At 34.9% G+C, this 22,120-nt stretch overlaps 2 protein-coding genes across 2 annotated transcripts; both read left to right on the forward strand.

Moving 5' to 3' along the window:
* The first annotated feature begins 3,536 nt into the window (after nt 1-3,536).
* On the forward strand, nt 3,537-4,435 carry LOC106370774 (CLAVATA3/ESR (CLE)-related protein 45). Its single transcript, XM_013810765.3, has one exon. The coding sequence runs from the start codon at nt 3,683-3,685 to the stop codon at nt 4,055-4,057; it is 375 nt and encodes a 124-aa protein (XP_013666219.1). The 5' UTR covers nt 3,537-3,682; the 3' UTR covers nt 4,058-4,435.
* Nucleotides 4,436-18,629: 14,194 nt separating this feature from the next.
* Nucleotides 18,630-20,432, forward strand: LOC106370773 (zinc-finger homeodomain protein 11). Its single transcript, XM_013810764.3, has one exon. The coding sequence runs from the start codon at nt 19,502-19,504 to the stop codon at nt 20,267-20,269; it is 768 nt and encodes a 255-aa protein (XP_013666218.1). The 5' UTR covers nt 18,630-19,501; the 3' UTR covers nt 20,270-20,432.
* The last annotated feature ends 1,688 nt before the right edge of the window (nt 20,433-22,120 follow it).

Raw genomic sequence — 22,120 nt, forward strand, 5'->3', positions numbered from 1 at the left:
TTGATGTAAAACGAGACTGTCTAACATGCACATGATACAACCTTTTAGCATCCGATGTAGAGTTTTGGTTCCAACTTGAGGCACGTTCTGCTCACATGTTATATGTTTGACTTATTCGAATTTACCCCCAAAATATGTCAAAAAGGGTTAAGTAAAATAGTGATAATGGTAAAATCTAATTTCATACAACAACAAAAAAGTACATTCGCATGAAGATGAACTCCGGACAAATTCATACTTGTTAGAAATGTCAAATACGGAAGAAAAAAGTCTTACTCAGCCCAACTTTTCTATAGGCCCGTGCTCCCCCATTATCATTAATATGTCAAATGGCCATGCCCATCCCATTTGATTACTTGACAAAGAGAATGAACAATTGCAATTTGCAAAGCTCTATAACATTTAAATAAAACCTGATATGCTTAAATGACCATTTATTTATTCATATCAGAAGCTAGGAACATTGTGATGACATTAGACTAAACCGGACGCGGGCTAAGGCCAAATTGCCAAAACAGCCAGGCCAAATGGCTCTTTAAAAAAATATAATTTAGCAGTAACCGGTCAGGACCAGACTGTATCAAGACAGGGACAATGCGCTTCGACTGTCCATCGCAGCATCCTTCTTTTTTTGTAACACCACCATCACCTACCTATAATTGAGTTATAACTCAAGTTTGCTTTGTTGTGCTTTTAACTTCTTTAGAATCCTTTCTCATGTCATGGTGGCCACTTCCCTCCGACCACATCAGGGATCTCGTTGGTAACAGCAAAGACCCAATTAAAAGAGAATATTATTACTTATAGCTTGATTGTTTGTTAGATTCTACACTAGTTTTTAGTTTTTGATTTTTTATAATATACAAAACAATCTCCTTTAAGATCAACATTCAAGATTTAGTTATCTTATTTTTAAATGTATGTTTTGGGGTTTTTTAAGTAAAGAAAAAGTTGCAACTTTAGGACTAACCTCGAGAATGAAGAAAGCAAAGTGGGAACTCAAAATCAGCAAATGGGTATTTTTTTTTTCGGACCAACGACTGGTCTCGTACTTTGTTTTCTGAGCCTGCAAGCAATATCCAATCTTCAGTTTTAAATTATTATGTTACTTTGAGAGAGAACCTGATGCTTCAGATTGTTCGAAGTACCATTTGTTAAACAAAAAAACAATCTTGCTAAAACAAAACTAAAAGAAATTTAAATGACAACAGTAAAGAAAAGGGAAGTCAGATAAAGAAAAAGATCGTCCCTGATGAATAAATGAGGCAAGGAAAAGAGAATTTAATAATTAAGGGAACCATATCAAAACCAAAGCGAGTCTTTTTGAATCATTGCATTCAGAATAAAGATCTGTGAATGAATCAACAGGGTTGGAAAAAAACATTAAGTCGTTCTAGTTTACATTGTATCTTAAATTTGACAAGCAATTATCGAATCTCTCTAACTAAAATGTACTGATAATTTCTACAGTCAAACTATAGTTTACATTGTATCCTAAACTAGTATCGCAGGCAAAACCGACATTGTATCCTAAACTAGTATCGCAGGCAAAACCGACAATGAGGCGTTACTTTATTGTTATTGTCGAGAACATCCACGAATTAAGAAAAAGACAGTAGAGAACAAAACGTATCGAGGTAAATATCCGTTTAGAGTTTTTTATTATTGTGTGAATGAATAATCTTACAAATCTTTAGATCCATATTTATAGCAGCGTCAAAATCCGATTTCCTTTTTCCTTTAAGAATATACTACCTCTGTTCCTGAAAATAAGATTTTTTAAAGTTTTCACGCTTATTAAGAATTCAATAAATGTTTATAATTTAATTTCTCTTTTACTTTATTATACACGTTCCAATAATTTTTCGCCAATCAAATTTAATAAATTCAAATATTTTCATTTAATGTTTTTTAAAAGTATAAAAAAGTATCTTAAACATATAGAAAATCTATCTTTGTGGAACAAATAAAAATCCTAAAACATCTTAGTTTCAGGAACGGAGTGAGTATATAGAAAAGTGTGGGTCCGACCTGCGAATACCGGTCTTTTACTGGTGCAGAGAGATTCAAGGCACACAAATGCAACAACACAGATGCAACAGTTATTTTCTTCTAATTTGATGTGATGTTTGTGGGAAGATAAAGATGCAACCGATGTTGCATAAAAAAGTGAGCTTACGAAGCCTAAAGTGGATAGGGAAGATCTTAGAATAATCAATAATATAAAGAATCATTTTTAAAGAGAAAATAAAACAATGTATGGGTTTCTTTTAGAAGAGTGTGGGTTGCTCTGTTGTACATATGTTTTGCCAAAGATTAATGCTTTATTTGAGTAGTTTGCTCCTGTAAGCGGTAGTAATGGAATAGTACCAACGCCTTGGGTGGCCACGGCTCCGGTTCACTGTGTTCCTGCCGTTAAACATATGTTTTGCCAAAGATTAATGCTTTATTTGAGTAGTTTGCTCCTGTAAGCGGTAGTAATGGAATAGTACCAACGCCTTGGGTGGCCACGGCTCCGGTTCACTGTGTTCCTGCCGTTAAACAAAAAAAACAACGAAACCACTTTCCTTAGCAACAAAGGAATTATGACATAACCAGAATCCACGGCATAAAAGGACGTAAACTTGAATGATTAGTATTCAAACCCATTATCACAAAAGTTAAAGGCATTTATTTCGAAGTACAAAATTGTGAAATCAAGTAAAAAGCATTTGATGGGTGAATATGCCATATTTGAAACCAGATCAGAAAAGAAGGTTAGGAATCCTTTTTATTTTTGTTTGGACATCTGAAATTTCATTAAATACAAAGAAGGACCATTGTCAAATATATTGCCAACAGAAAAAAAAAAAAAAAATCTCTGAAATATCTTTGAAATCAAAACTGGTGCAAAACGAAAATTTTCTACAGACTGAAATTTCAGATGATATTTCAAGCAAAAAGTGTTATTTAATCAAAAATAGAAAATAATTTAAGAACGAATCAAAACCGGGACTTGGAACTAACATCAAACAACCATTATACTGTCACTTATCTTTTTCATGTTGTTTTGTTATAAACTATACTTTCCATCTATTCAGAAATGAACATGCGAAATAAATAAAACTATTAGCACCATATTAAACTGGCTTATAACCAAATCATATGATTAGGCCAGGCAGTTTGTAGATGGTGAAAACAGAGAATGTCTCACTAAACATGTTCACTGGGATAGTTTAGGAAGGTCTCTTCGAAACCCAAAGTGGCCAATTTTCAAGTCAAAGATAGTTGGAATGACAAGGATATAGTTAGACAAAAGCAAAGGACAAATGTACAATGATGTAGGGAAACCTATGAAGAAAGATACTTAACTTCTTAGCAGTTTTCGTGTACCGAACTCTTTTGTACAATCATTCTCAGATTCTTCCAATAACAGCCTTAATCTTACTTATATTTCCAAAGCAATGTTTTTTTAAGTGAATCTAAATTCTCCAGGGACCCCATCGTGCGCTTTACACTTTAAAGCTCCCCTCCAAATCACAAGAACTGATGATATATAACAAGACTATATCTACAGGAAGGAACACACATGAAAGCAGAAGGGATACAATCTCATTGTCATTATCTCTAACCCTCTTCTTTTTTTTTTGAAGAAGAAGAAAAGAAAGATACTCTGATTCTTCTTGTCTCCCTAAGAACAGAAATGCTAGGTTACAGTACAAGAATGATGCTTTGTCTTCTTGTCTGCATAGGATTACTATCAGACAACAGATATAAGGTCTTAGCCCTGAGAAATAGAGAGTTTTTCCTCAGGCAAATACAAGGAGAAGAAGCTAGAGTTGAGCCAGGTGAAATTGTTAAGCTAAGGAGCATTGATATTCATTCTAGCCACAACCGTGAAGATCAAGGAATGCTCATCGGAAACCGGCGCATTCTTGAGGAAGTTAACCAGAGCAAAGTTAAAGTTGAGAAGACACAAGCACAAAAGGATCAGACAAAGGACTCGTTCCAGTCAAGCAAGAGACGTGTAAGACGAGGATCAGATCCTATTCACAACAAATCCCAGCCACTTTCTTGAGTGGCAATGTGGCACAACAACAATCAAATATAGAAAAGAAAGGCGCAACGATCAAAACCTTATCAAGCTGGAGGTAGGTTAGTTGTTTTTTTCTTAGGTTTTGTTTTCAAGTATAGGTTTGATAAACACACAGAACATTGGCTGTTGAAGGACAGCACCGTCTGTTCAGATACACCAGTCACCAGGAGAATACATATTTGTTTTTCAATACATTTCTTTTGACTAAAAGTGTTCACTCTTTTGTTTGCATTAGTTCTAAGTTTCTGGATAAGTTTTGTTCTTTTCTGCATTGCTTTGGCTCCACCAAAAATACATCTTGTGTATATACAATAGCTCAGAGGTTTTGATTGTCTACAACATTTTGAGCTTAAAAGGTAATCAGTTATATCTTTCTAACAACTTATCAACAAGTGAAAATTGAAAATCCAAGAAAATCAAAGTTCTCTAAGCATAACCCTTGCCTGCAAGAAACCATAAACCTAGATTTGATAGACCAGAGAATTTTCCGGTTCAAATTTTATATTCCTTGCTTCTCTCGTGGATAAGATCGGATCACTGATGACACGTAGCAGTAAGATGAACCTTAAAGCAATTGCAGTCACACGAATGTTTTGTTTCCAATAAATTATTGGAAGTGTAGTGTCTACATGCGATGCGAGTATGCGACCCAACTACGGATCAGTCGTCACGGCCTAGACGTTTAACCGTTACTAGAGAGTAGAGATATTAATCATTATCTGCATAGTTTAGCTATTAAGCCCAGTCCACAAGAAAAATATTTATTGGGCCTATTCCTCCAGGTGTTTTGTGCTCGACGGTTAAAGCTAGAAGAATTTCATCTTATTAAACCTACAAGAAAAATATTAGCATGGCAAAAACTAAAAATAGAAACACTCATCAACAAACATATGTTGATATCTATGAAATTTTGGCTAGCATAGTTTGTATTAGTATGGAACTCTCTCTCTATTTTTTCTATCGTTTTTCTCTAATATTTCGTCGTCAAAATTTGCTTATCTCCAGCTTACGCAGGTGGACTTCCTTAGTCATAGCGTGGACCGAGATTTCTCTTTGTTTTTAGTCATCTCTTTCAATTGGTTCTGAAAATTTGTAGTTTAAAACTAAGATTTGCAGATACAATTACTGGTTTAGATGGTTAGATCTAAATCACTCCTTTTGCCTCTAATCAAGCTCCAAATGCTCCAAACTCACCAAATGGCATCTCCAACACCTGATATGGACTTATGCATGGAAATGAAATCTAGTGATGTCTAAATACTATTCTAAATGATCAATTATATATAGTTAAAATCATGCAAATTCATAAGATATCACATATCAAAAAGAAATTGGGCTCTTGGACAACTAGAGCTCCAACTATGGCAGATTAGCTGACCCTAATCTCCTAGGTTATCTTGGGTATAAACGGAGTTTTAAATGTATGCTCTGCAACTTTTTTTATGGCATGGAACTATTGGGATATCAAAGGAGCGAAAATGTCATAGGAAGATCTGTCTACGCAAAAATCTAAGGGAGGTATAGGCCTCTGTGACCTCATCTCTTGGAATAAAACTCATGAAGTTAATTTGGATGTTTTTTCCAGATCTGGCTCTCTTTGGGTGCCATGGATAAGGAGTACTTATATCTCATCCTCTTTTTTTAGGATTTGAATTAGAAAAGCTATGCTTTCTCTTGGATGTTTAGGAAGATCCTCAGTTTACGCCCAAAGACTACTTTTCATCAGAACTGAAGTAAGAAATTGTGTCTCTGCACTGTTTTGGTGAGATCCTTGGATCCCTTTCAATTCATTAAAGGATTTTTTGGCATCGGAAAGCATATTCTCCCTTAAAGTCTCTTTATCTTCAACAGTGGCTGACTTGAAATCTTATCATGGCTGGATTTTTCTGCATGCTAGACCACACAAGCAACTTCTTCTCTTCTCCTACATTTTCTCTACTTCAATCGTCAACTGGATCAGACTTGGTAATTCAGTATGTGGGTGATTCAAAGAGTAAATCCTTCTCTATGTTGGTGTGGAATAACCTTTGAGTTGTTTGGTACCAGTAAGCATTGGGCACCTTTAGTTTGGAAGGAAACTACTCCAAGACATGCAACTACTACTTGGTTATTCATCTTAAATCGGAACCCTACCTTTGATCGCCTAGCTTTATGGGATGCAGAGATGGAGACTATTTGCCTGCAATGTGGTGAAGGGAAGGAATCCCATGACTATTTATTCTTTGAATGCTCTTTCTCGTATGTTATTTGGGATACTCTATTGAACAAGTTATGCTTCTCATTTCTTTTGCCTAGAAAAATATCATGTTTGGTTGTCTAATCCTCGTGTTGACTCAAGAGTTAAATTGGTGGTTCTTCAAGCATGGCATGCTGGCATTTATGAAATCTAGCTTGATAAGGTTAAGAGGTTGCATAATGGATTATCTATGCCTTTTTGAAAGTTGTGAGATATATTATATCATCCTTATGAAATAAATGTTCAGCAATAATCTCCTCATATCATGCTCAAAGACGTCGCTTAGCAAATTTCTGATTCAGCACACCATAAATTTTGCTTATGTTTGCTCTTGTTCTTGTTTGTCATCTTGTTCTCATCTATCAGTGTAGTCTAATTTTTCTTTATTTTTTTCTTTTAATTTGATGTCTGATTGTACCATATATTTTATAATTTAAAATTAATAAAAAAAAAATTTAACAAAAAGAAGAAAACAGAACAAAATCAAATAATAACCATAACAAGCGAATTCTCGAAAGCTATGTGGTATCTTTTGGTCATATATTTTGTACTATAAAAATTTAAACTTTCAAAAATTCTCCATTTTAACATTTAACCTTAAGTTTGACAGAAATATATGAACATATATCATGGACAATTTTCTATAACGTTTAGTTGTCTACTTTATAATATTTCAAGTTTTGAAAATGTGAATTTATATCACGGTGGTGGAAAATATCATTTTCGCATTTATAAAAGATAATTCGACTATTTTTGACAATTTTTAATATCGATTAATTTCTATTTTAAGAAAAACTAATTTGGATACATAATTCGTAAGTATTGAAAGAAAAATAAATAATAATTTGACCTATTAAACTTAATTTTAAATGTTTTACAATTATTTCGCAAACAAATTTATTAGCCGAAGTGTTTATGTTATCCAAATTATTTCTTTGACTATTCCGCTATTACAGTGTTCCATATAAGTCATGTTTACAACGTGGTAAATAATCATTACAATTAAAAATTAGACATGCTAGATACTACATCTGTTCTCGAAAGTAAGATTTTCTAAAAATTTCACGTTTATTAAGAATATAATAAATGTTTACAGTTTAATTTATTATTTATGTTTTATACACTTTCTAATTACTCTCCACCAATTAAATTTAATCAATTCAAATATTTGTAATTAATGTTTTTTAAAAGTATACAAAAATACCTTAAAATATAAAAAATTTATCTATGTAAAACAAAAAAAAAAATCTAGAAAATCTAACTTTTCGAAACGGAGTATAAAAGTTACGCCAAAATGGCCCATGATTATTCGGCATCTAAATTTCGGCTATACTTGACGTTTTGTTCCAATCCTAGTTGCAAAATTGCGTGATGCGCGTGCCATTTGGTCACTGACAAGATCGTTAGGACAATGTTCTAATCCATATTGATGATGCTGTTTGACCCATGAGTCTTATAATTCAGAGCTTAAAAGATTCTAATTGTAAAACCTAATTAAATAAACTAGGATCGGCGCTTTTTGCATTTTAATCTATTTTTATCTCTTGCTTACTAATTTAGCATTCAGTTTTTCAATGCATTTTATCTTCACCATCTCCTCTTATCTTGTTTACATTTGTTTTCACGTTCTGTCGTTTGATTTGTCTTAGTTTTGGTTTGTGTAATAACTTAACCCTGCTCATTCTTCTTTCATTCTTTATTGATTGATATTTTTATCTCGCTTAGCTCTGTGTTGCCACTAATTTGCTCGAATCATTTTTCATCATCTACTTCGTATTCTTTTCATATTCATTAACTATTATCTCCAATCTCTTTAAATTCTAAAAATCCTACAAGTTCTTTTGTTTATTAAATCACATATTAAATATTGTTGAAACAGTTTATTTATTCTAATAAATCCTTACGATTATAACTAAGATGATATGGATAAAAGACTGATTATAATTTAGTTGAAATTAAAGTCTAAAGTAGAAGTTTTTAAACTTGCAATCCTTCTTTTTGTCATCCAAGATAGCTTTAGTCAAATCAATTATATTGATTTAGAAAACCCATAAGCTATTTCAATCCCAAACAACCAAAAAACATGCGCATTTGTTATTGACGCTGCGGCGGGTTTCCTTTACTATAAACATAATTGCTTGTTACAACTGTTAATAAACCCAAATGTGTTTACAAAAGCTACCCATATAAGAGTTTCATACTCATTTCTCTTTCTCTAGTCATCTCCTATGTTAGTAGCTATCATAATACAATCATCAAACAAAGGACATATCTCTTGGTTCCATATAGAATATGCAAAATGACTGTTTTCTGCAGACTCCATGATCACTGAGTATTATAAATATCAAACTCTGTCTATGGTCTATTTATATGTTGAGGAAATGCCTCGAAATGTAGCTTCCAAATAATGATTTCCAGGTCAACACATTGCATGTTAACCTCCACAATGGGTCATCGGATCTGCAGATACCGCTACATGTCGAGTCGAATGCAGCTACACATATGTTCCCTGCTTGTGCCTTTCATTCACAATCTACAATTCTCCCAAGAACCAGAATCAATGTTAAATGAGGTAAAAGTTTTAGAGTCACAACAGACTTTGTATAGCCAAGCCCAATAAACCAAGCACCCAACGTAACATCCCCACTTGCCTATTTGTCCAGAAAATGGCTTGATCATTATATAGTAGCACCGAGAAGTTAGATGGAGAATGAGGTATGAATGCAAAGTAGAAAAACAGTTAAAATCTTACTGATTATGGAAAATATAATAAATCAATTCTCTTGAAATGGCGTATAACTGTCCAATAGCGTGACAGAAGTACTTGTTCATGTTCTCACCAAACTTCCAATTCTAAATGTATATATAAATCTATTAGAGTTATTGCCAGTGCTCTGTTGCGATATTTGTTAGCTAAAATAATCCATCCAACAAAATAGTAAAAAGAAACCAACGAAATTGTAAAGCTAACCATCAGCTGAGATGCTTTTGTTGTCCTGACACATTGCAAGTTTAGTGATTTCACTGTCAAAAGCAACAAACTAAGCAGTCATATACATCCGAGACATTTATTTACAAACGGTTCCTAACACAAAAAAAAACATATTATTATGTTACGGATGATAAGTTTGATGCATAAATACAATTTAGAATTTTTTTTAACTGAACATTTGTGCCTACTGAATTACCTTACAACACCCACTGCACTGTGATTTTGGCATGTTAAAGCTGAGAATCAACATTGGAACTTGCGTTAGCATTTGAAACATGAAATATAGCACCATCAATTTTCAGTGTTAATTCCATTGACAATAGCTGTGCAAAAGAACTCTGCTAGTAAGGTAATCGTGATTAGTAATTCTTTACATCTTAGTGTCGTACAACTTCAAAACGATAGACACTTACAATCGACTGCTCTCAAAGATGGACCACAAACCATCTAATGATATGCTTACCTCGTCGTATAAGTAATTCATGTCACTTCCCTCCCACAGGTAACGTTGCTGGTGCAGATCAATTCCCTCCACCTCTTCCTCATCATTAGGATGCTCTGCAATATACCCTCTGTAAGGTTCAAATTTATGTCGCTTGAATTATCAGAGAAAGAAATATAAAGTACCCTCCAAATCTTCAGAAGCATCGACATTTTCTTTATTCAATGATCTTCATTCAACCTAACAACCATCAAAATAAAAAGAATGTGAGGCATATAATCTTCAAAATCCAAGTTTAATGAATGGAAAAAAAAACTGAGGAAGACAGAAAATGTCAAACACTCACTGGTTTCTTCTTCTTTTACTTCTTGGCTTCCGTGAATGAACTCTCAAAGTCATCATTATTTGTAGGAAAAAAGATTAAACAAAGCAACTGATGAAAAAAAACAAATATGTTTCACAGCACATAAACTCTTCTTGAACAATCAGGCAACAAATAGTATGTCTCCCGTGTGACTCAGCTGAGTCCTCGATGGCATCCTGAACGACAAATGTCTTCTTCTTCTTCTTGGTTAGATCAAAGGGTGCAAGCTAAGGATGACCAAAGAAAATTAAAACCACACAATCATGATTTATCAGGCAAAATAAAAGAACCGATGATGAATTTATTAAAGATGAGGAGATGTAGAGACTAAATAAGAAAAACTGATTCATGAAACTCAAAGAGCCAATCTGTGTTTCTTAGATGAATCATGAACCGATGATTAAAAATTGAAAACCCTAAACTTTCATTGAAGAGAACGCTTACAGACCAAAGAGGTTTATTGGGCTTTTTTTAACGAATCTCATTTCAAAACGTGAGTCATAAAGTATTTATTAAATCATTAGATAAAATAAATAAGTATGGGTCCCATAGAGAAAACCGAAGAAACAAAGATTTCCGACCTTCATAAATATATATTTGTTTCAGCCATCCATGTACAAAGATTCCTTTAGCTCAGGGATATAAATGTTGTTGTTTAGATCTCAATAACCCGGGTTCGAGTCACAGATTTGACACATTTTTCACACTTTTTAAAAGTGTGACCCACATATAGCTGACGTGTCGTATCAGAAGTGAAGCAACTGCCCTATTATAACGTAGATTGTTACATCAATATCATGTCAACGAAATTATTAGTAGAATTATAAACTCGATTATTATTGTGTGGTTAAAATATCGCCGATAGTTGCGATTTGGATCCTAATTAGGCGTGATTGGTGACTAGGTTTGTCATAAACGACAAAACGTAAACCTACTTTAATTTGTCATATTCAATATATCTGTACACAGAACACTGATGTAAATTTAATTAGCTTTTCCATCTGTTGATATATATCTTCTTCTTCTTCTTCTTTGAATATATATGCTTTAATTTTTTCTTCTCAATTTGAGTTATACTCTTGTAATGTAGCTACACATTCATTCGTCTAACTGGAATCATGTGTATCAACGCGAAGGTTCTATAGAGAACCATGGATTCGCCATTTCCAAGTTAAAGCAAACTTGACCACTATAATTGTATAAGAGTTAAATTATCTTAGTTTCAAAAAAGAGAGAGAGTTTAATTATCTTAATAGTACACTACTCAAGCTGTAAGTAACATACACTGTTATAATTCTTATAGAAGTTCGACAATTGATTAAGAAAAGTAATGTTCGATTATAATTCTTTTTTGATTAGAAATTTTAAATAATCCCAATATATATAAAATTTTAAAATAATAATTGAAAGTGATTAGAAGAGAAGGACATACAAACATAAACTGCGACACAAAGCTAATTAATAACGTAACCAAGATGCAAATGAAGACTAAATTGCGGCGCCACCATAATGAGACGAAGAGGTCGGTCGAACGATAAGAATATCTAAGATAGTGGTTAAGGAAATTATACATAATTTGTATGATTAATTACAAAATGATGTTTGGCATTTGTCACGGCAAACTTTTATTTACTCCATTATTGCAAAGTATGAAGCATTCACTGAAAACAAATACTCAAAGTGTTTCTAAAGCCACAAATGACATGTAGAACACTTGCACAAATCAACTATTTTGGAGAACACGTAATACCTATACTAGAAAGAAAAATAAAAACGACTCTGTAGTACACTAAGATAAATCGGTAAATGGGGAAAATTTCCGTTTTAGTCTTTTAGACCTCTAAACCCAACCATTGCCATAATATAAAACAAAATGAAATAAATAAAAATATGTCCCATATAACCATATTAATTGTATGACCGTTGACAAAAAAATATAGAAAAGGGTTAAATTGAAGAAGATAGAAATACAGGGGTGGGACAGAAAAATTTACAAACATATGGTGCTCTAGCGTGAATTTTCAAAAAGAAGAAACTGTATTGCAGGGCAGCTGGAATTGTCCTTAAGTACGATGCATGTAACGGGCATTTGCCACGTATACACTCTGGACTCAATCCTTCCCTCTCTCCGTCGAATATATTCCTCTCGACCAACAAGTTACCCACCGGTGAAAAAGTGAAAAATCTTACAAACGTCCCGTATAATCATTGAAGAAAAGCTTGTGACACGACTCAATATTCTATATAGCCTATAGCGTATAAATACTTAAATAGATATCAAAGTGAATATAAGTATTCAAAAAAACAATTCTCTGTTTCACCAAAATAAGAAAAAGTAAAAAGAAAAATTGAGTTGTAGGTTTTCATTTGATGGTATACAGTAAGTTTATGTGTGTTTTGGACGTTTGTAGGTACGCACTTATTGCATTTTTAAAGTCTTAATTATATTTCATCACTGCCGTGTTCTTTACCGATATAATTACATCATCGTCACATGCACTTGCTTATATTTTCAGTTTAATAATATATAAATTGTTAAGATTTGAGAGAGAGTTTGCGAGAATGTGTTGTATATTTCTTATTGTTTACACCACTATATATAGTGGTTCATACAAGGTGGAGTCAAAGAGAGAATTTACACCACTATATATAGTGGTTCATACAAGGTGAAGTCAAAGGGAGAATTGATTACAAAGATACTCTACATAATGACATGGTCAAACTCATAAAGACTAAGGTTGAATGAATCTTCCATGTGGCTGGATGTAAACCTCTAATGGACTATAGTCTTGAACTTGTATGGTCTAGGTTATGGACCATCCACTTCATGATTCATAACACTCCTCCTTGGATGCCATAACCATATAGGGCTTGTAACATGCTAATGTTGCCTCACTAAAACCTCTCCCGGAAAACCCAAAACCTAATGTGGTAAAAGGAAAACCAGAGAAAGGAAAAAGAGTACAACACACATTACTCCCCCTGATTTGGACATTACTGAAGGTATTTGAGTCTTCGCATGCCAATCTGCTGTGTGAGCTTCCTGAATGTGCTGGTGGGCAATGACTTGGTGAAGAGGTCGGCTGAGTTCTCACTAGACCGGATCTGAAGGACGTTGACCTCTCCAGCTTTCTGCAACTCATGAGTAAAGAAGAACTTGGGTAGAATATGTTTGGTTCGGTCACCTTGGATATACCCATCTGTGAGTTGAGCAATGAAAGCAGCATTATCTTCATATATGATGGTCGGACCATTGTCCTTGACCATTCCACTATCTGATCGGATGTGTTGGGTCATAGACCTCAACCATACACACTCACGACTTGCCTCATGCATGGCAAGAATTTCTAAGTGATTAGATGAAGTGGCTGCTATAGTTTGTTTCATGGAACGCTATGATATAGCAGTACCACCATGAGTGAACACATAACCAGTTTGGGACCGACCATGGTGTGGATCAGATAAGTAGCCTGCATCTGCAAAGCCTACCAAACCATCTTTGGTTTCATTGGTATAAAATAGACTCAAATCCTTAGTTCCTTGTAGGTAACATAGGATATGTTTAATTTCGTTCCAGTGCCTTTGGGTCGGACAAGAACTAAATCTTGATAGAAGGTTTACGGCAAAACATATATCTGGTCTAGTGTGGCTAGCCAAATACATTAATGCTCCTATGGCACTGAGGTATGACACTTCTGGACCCAGGACATCCTCATCGTCCTTCTTAGGACCGAATGGGTCCGTGTCCAAATCAAGGGACCTCACGACCATTGGGCTGGTCAATGGGTGAGCCTGGTCCATATAAAATCTCTTGAGTACTTTTTCAGTATATGCCATTTGATGCACAAAGATTCCTCCTTTCATGTACTCAAGTTGCAACCCCAAACAGACTTTGGTTTTACCTAGGTCTTTCATTTCAAACTCTTTCTTGAGATATTCAACTGTTTGGGCGATTTCCCCAGAGGTTCCAATGATGTTCAAATCATCAACATACACTGCTATGATAACAAATCCAGTGTTTGCAAACTTCTTTATAAAGATACATTGACTGATAGGGTCGTTCTTATAGCCTACTTTGGCAAGGTATTCGCTTAAACGATTATACCACATTCGACCACTTTGCTTAAGTCCATATAAGGATTTGTTCAGCCTTATGCAGTGTTCTTTTCGAGAACCTTTGTTAGCTTTAAGCTCAATACCCTCTGGTAATCTCATATATATTTCATTATCCAGTGGACCATAAAGGTATGCGGTTACAACATCCATCAACCGCATATCCAAATTTTCTTTGATGGCCAGACTTATTAAAAAGCGAAATGTAGTTGCATCCACCACATGGGAGTATGTCTCTTCATAATCGTTGCCTGGTATTTGTGAGAATCCTTGTGCTACAAGCCGTGCTTTGTATCTTACAATTTCACCATGTTCATTTCTCTTCCTCACAAATACCCACTTATATTCCACTCGATTAATGTTAGAAGGCGTCAGGATAATCGATCCAAAGACATTCCTTTTCTTTAATGATTCTAACTCCACGTTTATGGCTTCTTTCCATTTGAGCCAATCAGATCTTTGAGTGCACTCTAGAATAGACGTGGGTTCATGATCCTCATTTAAGTCCATCATATCAAGGGCTACTTTATAAGCAAATATATTATCGATGTCGACATCTTTTGGTTCCATCTTGTCCCAGACATAAGATAATTAATTTAGATCTCATTATTAGCACCTTCAGTACCATGAGGCTCGGCGTCCCGAGTCTCATTGGTTGGTACCTTAGGCATGGCCATTTCGGCCTTGTCTGGAAAATCTATGACCTCGGTTTTTTTTGCACCTTTCTTTAATTTCTGAGGTTCTTTATCTTTGGAACCAATTGGTCTACCACGTTTGAGACGTGCTTTAGACTCTGTAGCCACTTGATTGTGTCCATCATGGACATCAATACTTATTGGTGCATTACAAGCTGGTATATAGGACTTAGTCACTCTTTTCGGGTCAGCAAAGGAATAAGGCAATTGATTAGCTAGCTTTTGCAAATGAATTATTTTCTGGACCTCTAAATCACATGATTGAGTCCGAGGATCTTACCATGATAGGGATGTTTGATTCCATTTTATTGCTTTTCCCAGCTTGTCATTCTCTCCCCCTAATGTTGGGTACTCAGATTCATCAAAATGACAATCTGCATATCTGGCCTTAACAAATCTCCTGTTGTTGGCTCAAGATATTTAATAATGGTGGGAGAGTCAAATCCAACATATATTCTCATCCTCCTTTGAGGTCCCATTTTTGTTCTCTGTGGTGGTGCAATAGGAACATACACAGAACATTCAAATGTTTTGATATGAGACACGTCTGGCTCATGACCCGAGAGTAATTGGGATGGAGAATATTTGTGTTCACTAGATGGCCTTATGCGTATCAATTCAGCAGCATGTAATACCGCATGTCCCCAAGCTGATACTGGAAGCTTCGACCTCATGAGTAATGGTCGAGCTATGAGTTGGATTCTTTTAATGAAGGATTCGGTCAATCCATTCTGTGTATGTACATGTGCCACGGAGTGTTCCACATTTACCCCCATGGACATACAGTAATCATTAAAAACTTGGGAATTGAATTCATTAGCATTGTCAAGACGAATAATTTTAAGTGGAAAATCTGGAAAGTAGGCTCTCAGTCTTATGATCTGGGCCAGTAATCTAGAAAATGCCAGGTTTCTAGTGGATAATAAACAAACATGCGACCATCTGGTCGATGCATCAATGAGGACCATAAAATATCGAAATGTCCCACAAGGTGGGTGTATTGGTCCACATATATCCCCTTGAATCCTTTCCAGAAAGTTTAATGTTTCCTTAACCACCTTTACAGGTGATGGCCTTATTATTAATTTCCCTTGTGAGCATGGAACACATGGGAAGCTCTTAGGGAGAATTTTTCTATCTTTCAAGGAATGGCCAATTGAGTTCACGAGTATTTTACGCATCATAGTCGAACCAGGATGGCCGAGCCTGTCGTGCCATTGGTTAAAGGCTTATCTGAACTCTTTAGTCATTGTGACATTAACCTCGATCAAGTTTATATGGGCACAATAAAGGCCCATAGATATAGCAGGGATAGTCTCTAGGACTTTCTTATAGCCTTGGGCATTTTCATAAATCAAAAAGAATTCTTTCTTTCCCTCGCCCTTAGTTTCAACATGTAGACCATTCATACGAATGTCTTTGAAACTTAACAAACTTCTCTTTGATTTAAGAGAATATAATGCATCAGAAATTTCTAGATGCGTGCCATTAGGCATCATTAAGTGGGTCTGGCCATGGCCTTCAATAAGACTGGTTGTGCCTGCTATAGTATTGATATTGGCACTTCTTAGGGTGAGGTTAACAAAATATCTTTTGTCTTTTAATATAGTGTGGCTTGATCCACTATCCACCACTAGCATGTTCTTGTCTTCTTTCATTTCTGAAAAATAGACAAGGATCATCATCTTAGACATTTCTTAAGTATAAGAATGTTTTATTTGGTTTTGTTTAAATGTTCTTAGGAAGTTTAACTGGATATATAAAATCAAATTTATTTCATAGATAGAACTTTATTTCAAAGTAGTAGAACAAAAACATAAAGCCAAAGGAAAATGCAAAGACAAAAGCAACATGATGTCGAAATCTTAATTGGCCTTTTTAAGGATATCTGAAGTCTCAAATTCAGTCTGATCATCATTGTCATGGGCTTGAACATCCTCATGGTCGAGATCATTCTCATCATCATGATGGACCCAATGGGCCACAGGGTTCTTTCCCTTTATGCTCTCCTGGTAGAGTTTAACAAGATGACTGAGAGTTTTGCATCGGTTGGCCCAATGATTGGTCATCCCACACCGATGGCAAGAAGATTTGGTCGAGCCATGGGTTTTGAAGTCGGACTTATACCCACGGCTAGGTTGATACCCTCGGCCATTACCTCGGCCATATCCTCGGCCTCGGCTACGACCAAGGTGTTCACGTGGTTGAAACCCACGGTCACGTGGTTGAAACCAACGGTCACGTGGTTGAAACCCACGGTTACGACCTTGCCATCTTCCACGGCCTCTCATACGGCCATGGTTTGACTCTTTCTTTGGAGACTCATCTTTTGGATCTATGGCCGCATGTGCCTCAGGTAATGCCTTAGCACCAGGAGGCCTCATCTCACTATTCCTCATGAGTAACTCATTGTTTTGCTCAGCCAGCAACAAACAAGAGATCAAATTTGTATAGGTGGAGAAACCCTTTTTCTCGGTATTGTTGCTGAAGCAAAACATTGCTTGTGTGGAATGTAGAGAATGTCTTCTCTAACATGTCAGCATCAGTGATAGTCTCTCCACACAGTTTCAACTTTGAGACTATCTTGAATAGAGCCGAGTTATACTCATCCACAGACTTAAAGTCTTGGATCCTTAGGTTCCTCCAATTATATAGGGCCTTTGGTAAGAGCACCGTCCTCTGGTGATCATATCTGGATTTCAGTTCTGTCCAAAGTTCCAGAGGATTCTCAACAGTGAGGTATTGGTCTTTGAGACTTTCAGCAAGGTGATGGCGTATGATTAAGATCGCACTGTATCTATCCTTCTCAGATGACTCATTGCCATCAGTGATACAAGCACCAAGGTTTTTGGATTTCAAGATGATCTTGGTGTCAAGTGCCCATTGAAGGTAATTGTCTCAGGAGAGATTGAGGGCAGCATACTCAAGATTGTTGATTTTCGACATTTGAATCAAATAATCCATAAAGGGATAAGAATTCATAATAAGATGATCAATGGGGATTTTGAATGTTTGAAATGTTTTTATATTTTTCAATCATCACTAATAAAATTCAATCATAAAAATCGATTTCAAGGTTGGTTTTAATAATAACTATGTGATCAAATGATAACTTTATAATCAAATGTTTTCAAAACAAGTATTTAAAATTTATTATATGATATACTAATTTTAAAAACTTGATTATAGTTTATAATATTTGAAATAAATATTTACTTTAGTCAAAGATTTTCATTTAAACAATCATAAAAGTTTTTCAAAAAAAAATTTCAGTTTTCAAAATCAGACATCAATGGTCAAGGATTTTCATTTAAACAATCATAAAAGTTTTTCAAAAAAAAATTTCAGTTTTCAAAATCAGACATCAATGGTCAAAGATTTTCATTTATGGGTTTTAATATTTCATTTATTCTGATTTTGACTGATCACAAAGGATCAAAAACGATTTTGGCTTTAGGGTGATCATGATTGTTTTATTTATTTATTATTATTATTATTATTTTTTTTTGAATTTGGATATTGGATTTTGCTGGTTGTGAAACCGAGCAAGAAAAAAAGTTTGATGTGTGTAATGGCCGATTTTATTTGGCAAACATCACATCAGTTTGGATTGAGGATTTTGATGGGGTTTTTGATTAGACCAGATTATACATTCATGATTTCACATCTGGTAATTAAGCCAATCAAAAGATTGAATCATGAGATTTTTTTTTTTTTTAATTTTTCATCAAATCCTGAAACATGGATGACAAAAGGAGAGAGGAGCAGCCGATTTTATGAATGGCTTTTAGCTAAGGGGATTTGCAATCTTTCAATAATTTTGTTTATGATTCAAAAGGTTCTTAGAATCATGATTCATATATATCATGGATTCAAGATTAATATTTGAGATGATTTTAGATCTACATATTTTCTCTTTTATAATATCTATAGATTTCTATTGTTTTATAAGTTTTAGGATTCATATAAAATTCAGATTCATATAAATTTTTATAATCAAAATTCAGATATGTGGTGTTCTAAGATTTTAGGGTTAGATTATTTTACCTTTTCACCACAAGGATTCTGAATGGACCACCTTAAGAGAGAGAGGAAGATGATCCGCGGATAGTGGAGAGAGGTGGAGAAGTGGCCGGCGTGGGGCTGGCCGGAGGAGAGGAGGTCGCCGGCGGAGAGCTTGCTCAGGTGGAGAGAGCTTCGTGCTGATAACGTGTTAAGATTTGAGAGAAGGTTTGTGAGAATGTGTTGTATATTTCTTATTGCTTACACCACTATATATAGTGGTTCATACAAGGTAGAGTCAAAGGGAGAATTTACACCACTATATATAGTGGTTCATACAAGTTGGAGTCAAATGGAGAATTGATTACAAAGATACTCTACGTAATGACATGGTCAAACTCATAAAGACTAAGGTTGAATGAGTCTTTCATGTGGCTGGATGTAAACCTCCAATGGATTCTATTCTTTTAACTTGTATGTTCTAGGTTAAATAAAATAAATACCACAAAACCTAATCTGCTCTTTAACTACGTTAATCAGAAATGAGTTAACACACTATAAAGACAGAACATAAGTAAAGCCATGGATTTGTCTTCAAAACACAGACAAACGTTAGTAAACTCTACTGTCGCCGGAGAACTAACCGTGGCCCAAGAAATGGGTATCTGTTACAAAGAGTGTTTGAAAAACCACGCGGCCAACCTCGGTGGTCACGCGCTCGACGGCTGCGGCGAGTTTATGCCGACCCCCACCGCAACACCCGCCGATCCTTCCTCTCTCCGATGCGCCGCTTGTGGCTGCCACCGTAATTTCCACCGCCGTGACCCTTGCGACCATCTCAATTTCCTCCCCGTGCATCCCACTTCCTCTCCCTCCGGCACGGAATCGCCGCCGACTCAGTCGCTTCACCACGTGGCCTCCCCTGTTCCTTGCTCTTACTATGCTTCAGCTCCACATCACGTGCATCTCTCCCTCAGCTCCGGTTTCCCTGGACGGTCAGATCAAGATCCGACGGCTGTAAGATCGGAGAACAGCTCAAAAGGAGCAATGAGGAAGCGGACGAGGACCAAATTCACGCCGGAGCAGAAGATGAAGATGAGAGCTTTCGCCGAGAAAGCAGGTTGGAAGATCAACGGCTGCGATGAAAAGTCGGTGAGAGGTTTCTGTGGCGAGATTGGGATTGGGAGAGGAGTTCTTAAAGTATGGATGCATAATAATAAGTATTCACTTCTCAACGGGAAGAACAGCGAGATCTTGTCTATGGATCATCCTCGTCTTTGTCTGAACACTCACAGTTGTAACAATGGTGGAGAAGAAGGAGACACCGTTGATGGGTCTTCCTCTTCTTGATAAGCTTTGGTGAAGCTAATTAGGATACTTAAATCTGGGGTTAAAATTATAATTATGAGCGTTAACCGTTCGATCTTATAAATAGTAAGTTCTAACATGTAATGGATCAGCGATATATATGCAGTTTAAAAATATCAATGATCTTTTCAGGTTTTTACTTTTATTTTTGGTTTGAACGTGATGTTCAGAGATCGTAATTACTACTAATTTTTTTATCGAAGGTTAAAGTGAAAAATGTCACCATTCTAATTATAGTAAGTACATGATCCCCAATTACGATCGAGGAAATCAAAAGATTCGTTGGTTTATTTTGTATACTATCTTCATTATTATTCAATGTTATCTTTTGTATTAGTGGAAATAATCTCCTGAGCTTTTAGGGTTAAGTAAGTAGATAGTTTGCTTAATTATGATACAACGTGGTTATTAAGATGGCAACAAACTATGTCGTGGCTGAATATAATTAGGTCATCTTTGCGGCACTTTTGTTGATTTATTAGTGTATTATAAATTTTATAAAGTTATAAAAATGCGGGCTTATCTTCATTTTCTTCTCACCTTTCCATTTAAGGATAAGCTTGGGATAACAGCAATCTCAGATTAAAATAATACTTCGTCAGTTTCAAAAAGATTCATATTTAAAAAAAAAAATTATTTCAATAATATATATGTTTTACATTTTCAATGCATAAATTAATTCCAAATGTGGAAGCACCATATCCTATTGGTTAAGGTTTAAAGACTTCTACATCCAGGTGTGGGATTTGACTATGCAATTTATTGCAAATTAGAGGAAATCTAGGTTTCAAGTCCCGGAGAGAGCGATTTATTAAACAATTATGCAGACTACGGAAGAAAAGCTTACGAGGGATCTTCAACATGGTGCAAGTAAATCTGGCCAGACGTGGATCTTCATAGGACGGCTCAGGTAATGCAGTTAGGCGTAGGTCTTCATAAGGCAGGTAGTATTGTCGGTTGTCGAATCGTCTATGTAATCTTTCTCATATCATAATTGTAAGATCATAATAAATCAGCGTTAAAAAAAAAATTAATTCCAAATTGTATTCAAAAACATAATAGTGTTTATAAAGATTTTATTGGTTAAAAGTGAGTGAGAAATAGTTGATAACGGAAAATAATGCATTGATAACTAAAATTTGATATGTTTTCTTAATAAGCGTGGAAAACCTAAAACATACATCTTTCTGAAACGGATGGAGTATATTATAACTAGGTGAAGATCCACGCTTTGCGTGGAATGAAAACATGAAATGAATATTATATATACAAATTATTTTTACATGTTATTATTTATTTTGTGTCCATTACATATTACTCTCTCCGTATCATTTTAAATGGTTTTTAAGGTTTTAGTACTTGGATTAAGAAAATAGAAACTTCTATACAATTTATCTTGGTTACATACAAATATCATTAAATGAAATTAATTCAACCAATAAGAAAAAAATCAGTATTTTGCAATTGGTCACAAAGTTTAAATGATATTAATGAGAACGTCAATTATTTTGAAACAAATTTTTTTCTTCTAAACACCACTTAAAGTGATACGGAGGGAGTATGAAATAATAAATATATTGAATAATTGAGAAGCTAGTGACTATTATGTATATAATTAAGTTGAAGTAATTAAATAACTCAAACAATTCCTCTTGTCTACAATAATTTTTATTGGTGAATAAATAAAAAATTCATTTTACTTATTTTTTAATTAAATTTAAATAATATTGACATAGATATAGAGTATATTTTAATATGGATATTTATTAATTGAAGCTATCTACTCATATAATTTTATTAACATTTGTATATTTGTTGTATCAAAAAAATTAA

This window comes from Brassica napus, chromosome C2 (assembly GCF_020379485.1).
Source record: "Brassica napus cultivar Da-Ae chromosome C2, Da-Ae, whole genome shotgun sequence".
NCBI lineage: Eukaryota > Viridiplantae > Streptophyta > Magnoliopsida > Brassicales > Brassicaceae > Brassica > Brassica napus.

Excerpts from the sequence above, each read along its gene's own strand:
- LOC106370774 (XM_013810765.3), top strand. The coding sequence starts at position 3,683 with ATGCTAGGTTACAGTACAAGAATGATGCTTTGTCTTCTTGTCTGCATA.
- LOC106370773 (XM_013810764.3), top strand. The coding sequence starts at position 19,502 with ATGGATTTGTCTTCAAAACACAGACAAACGTTAGTAAACTCTACTGTC.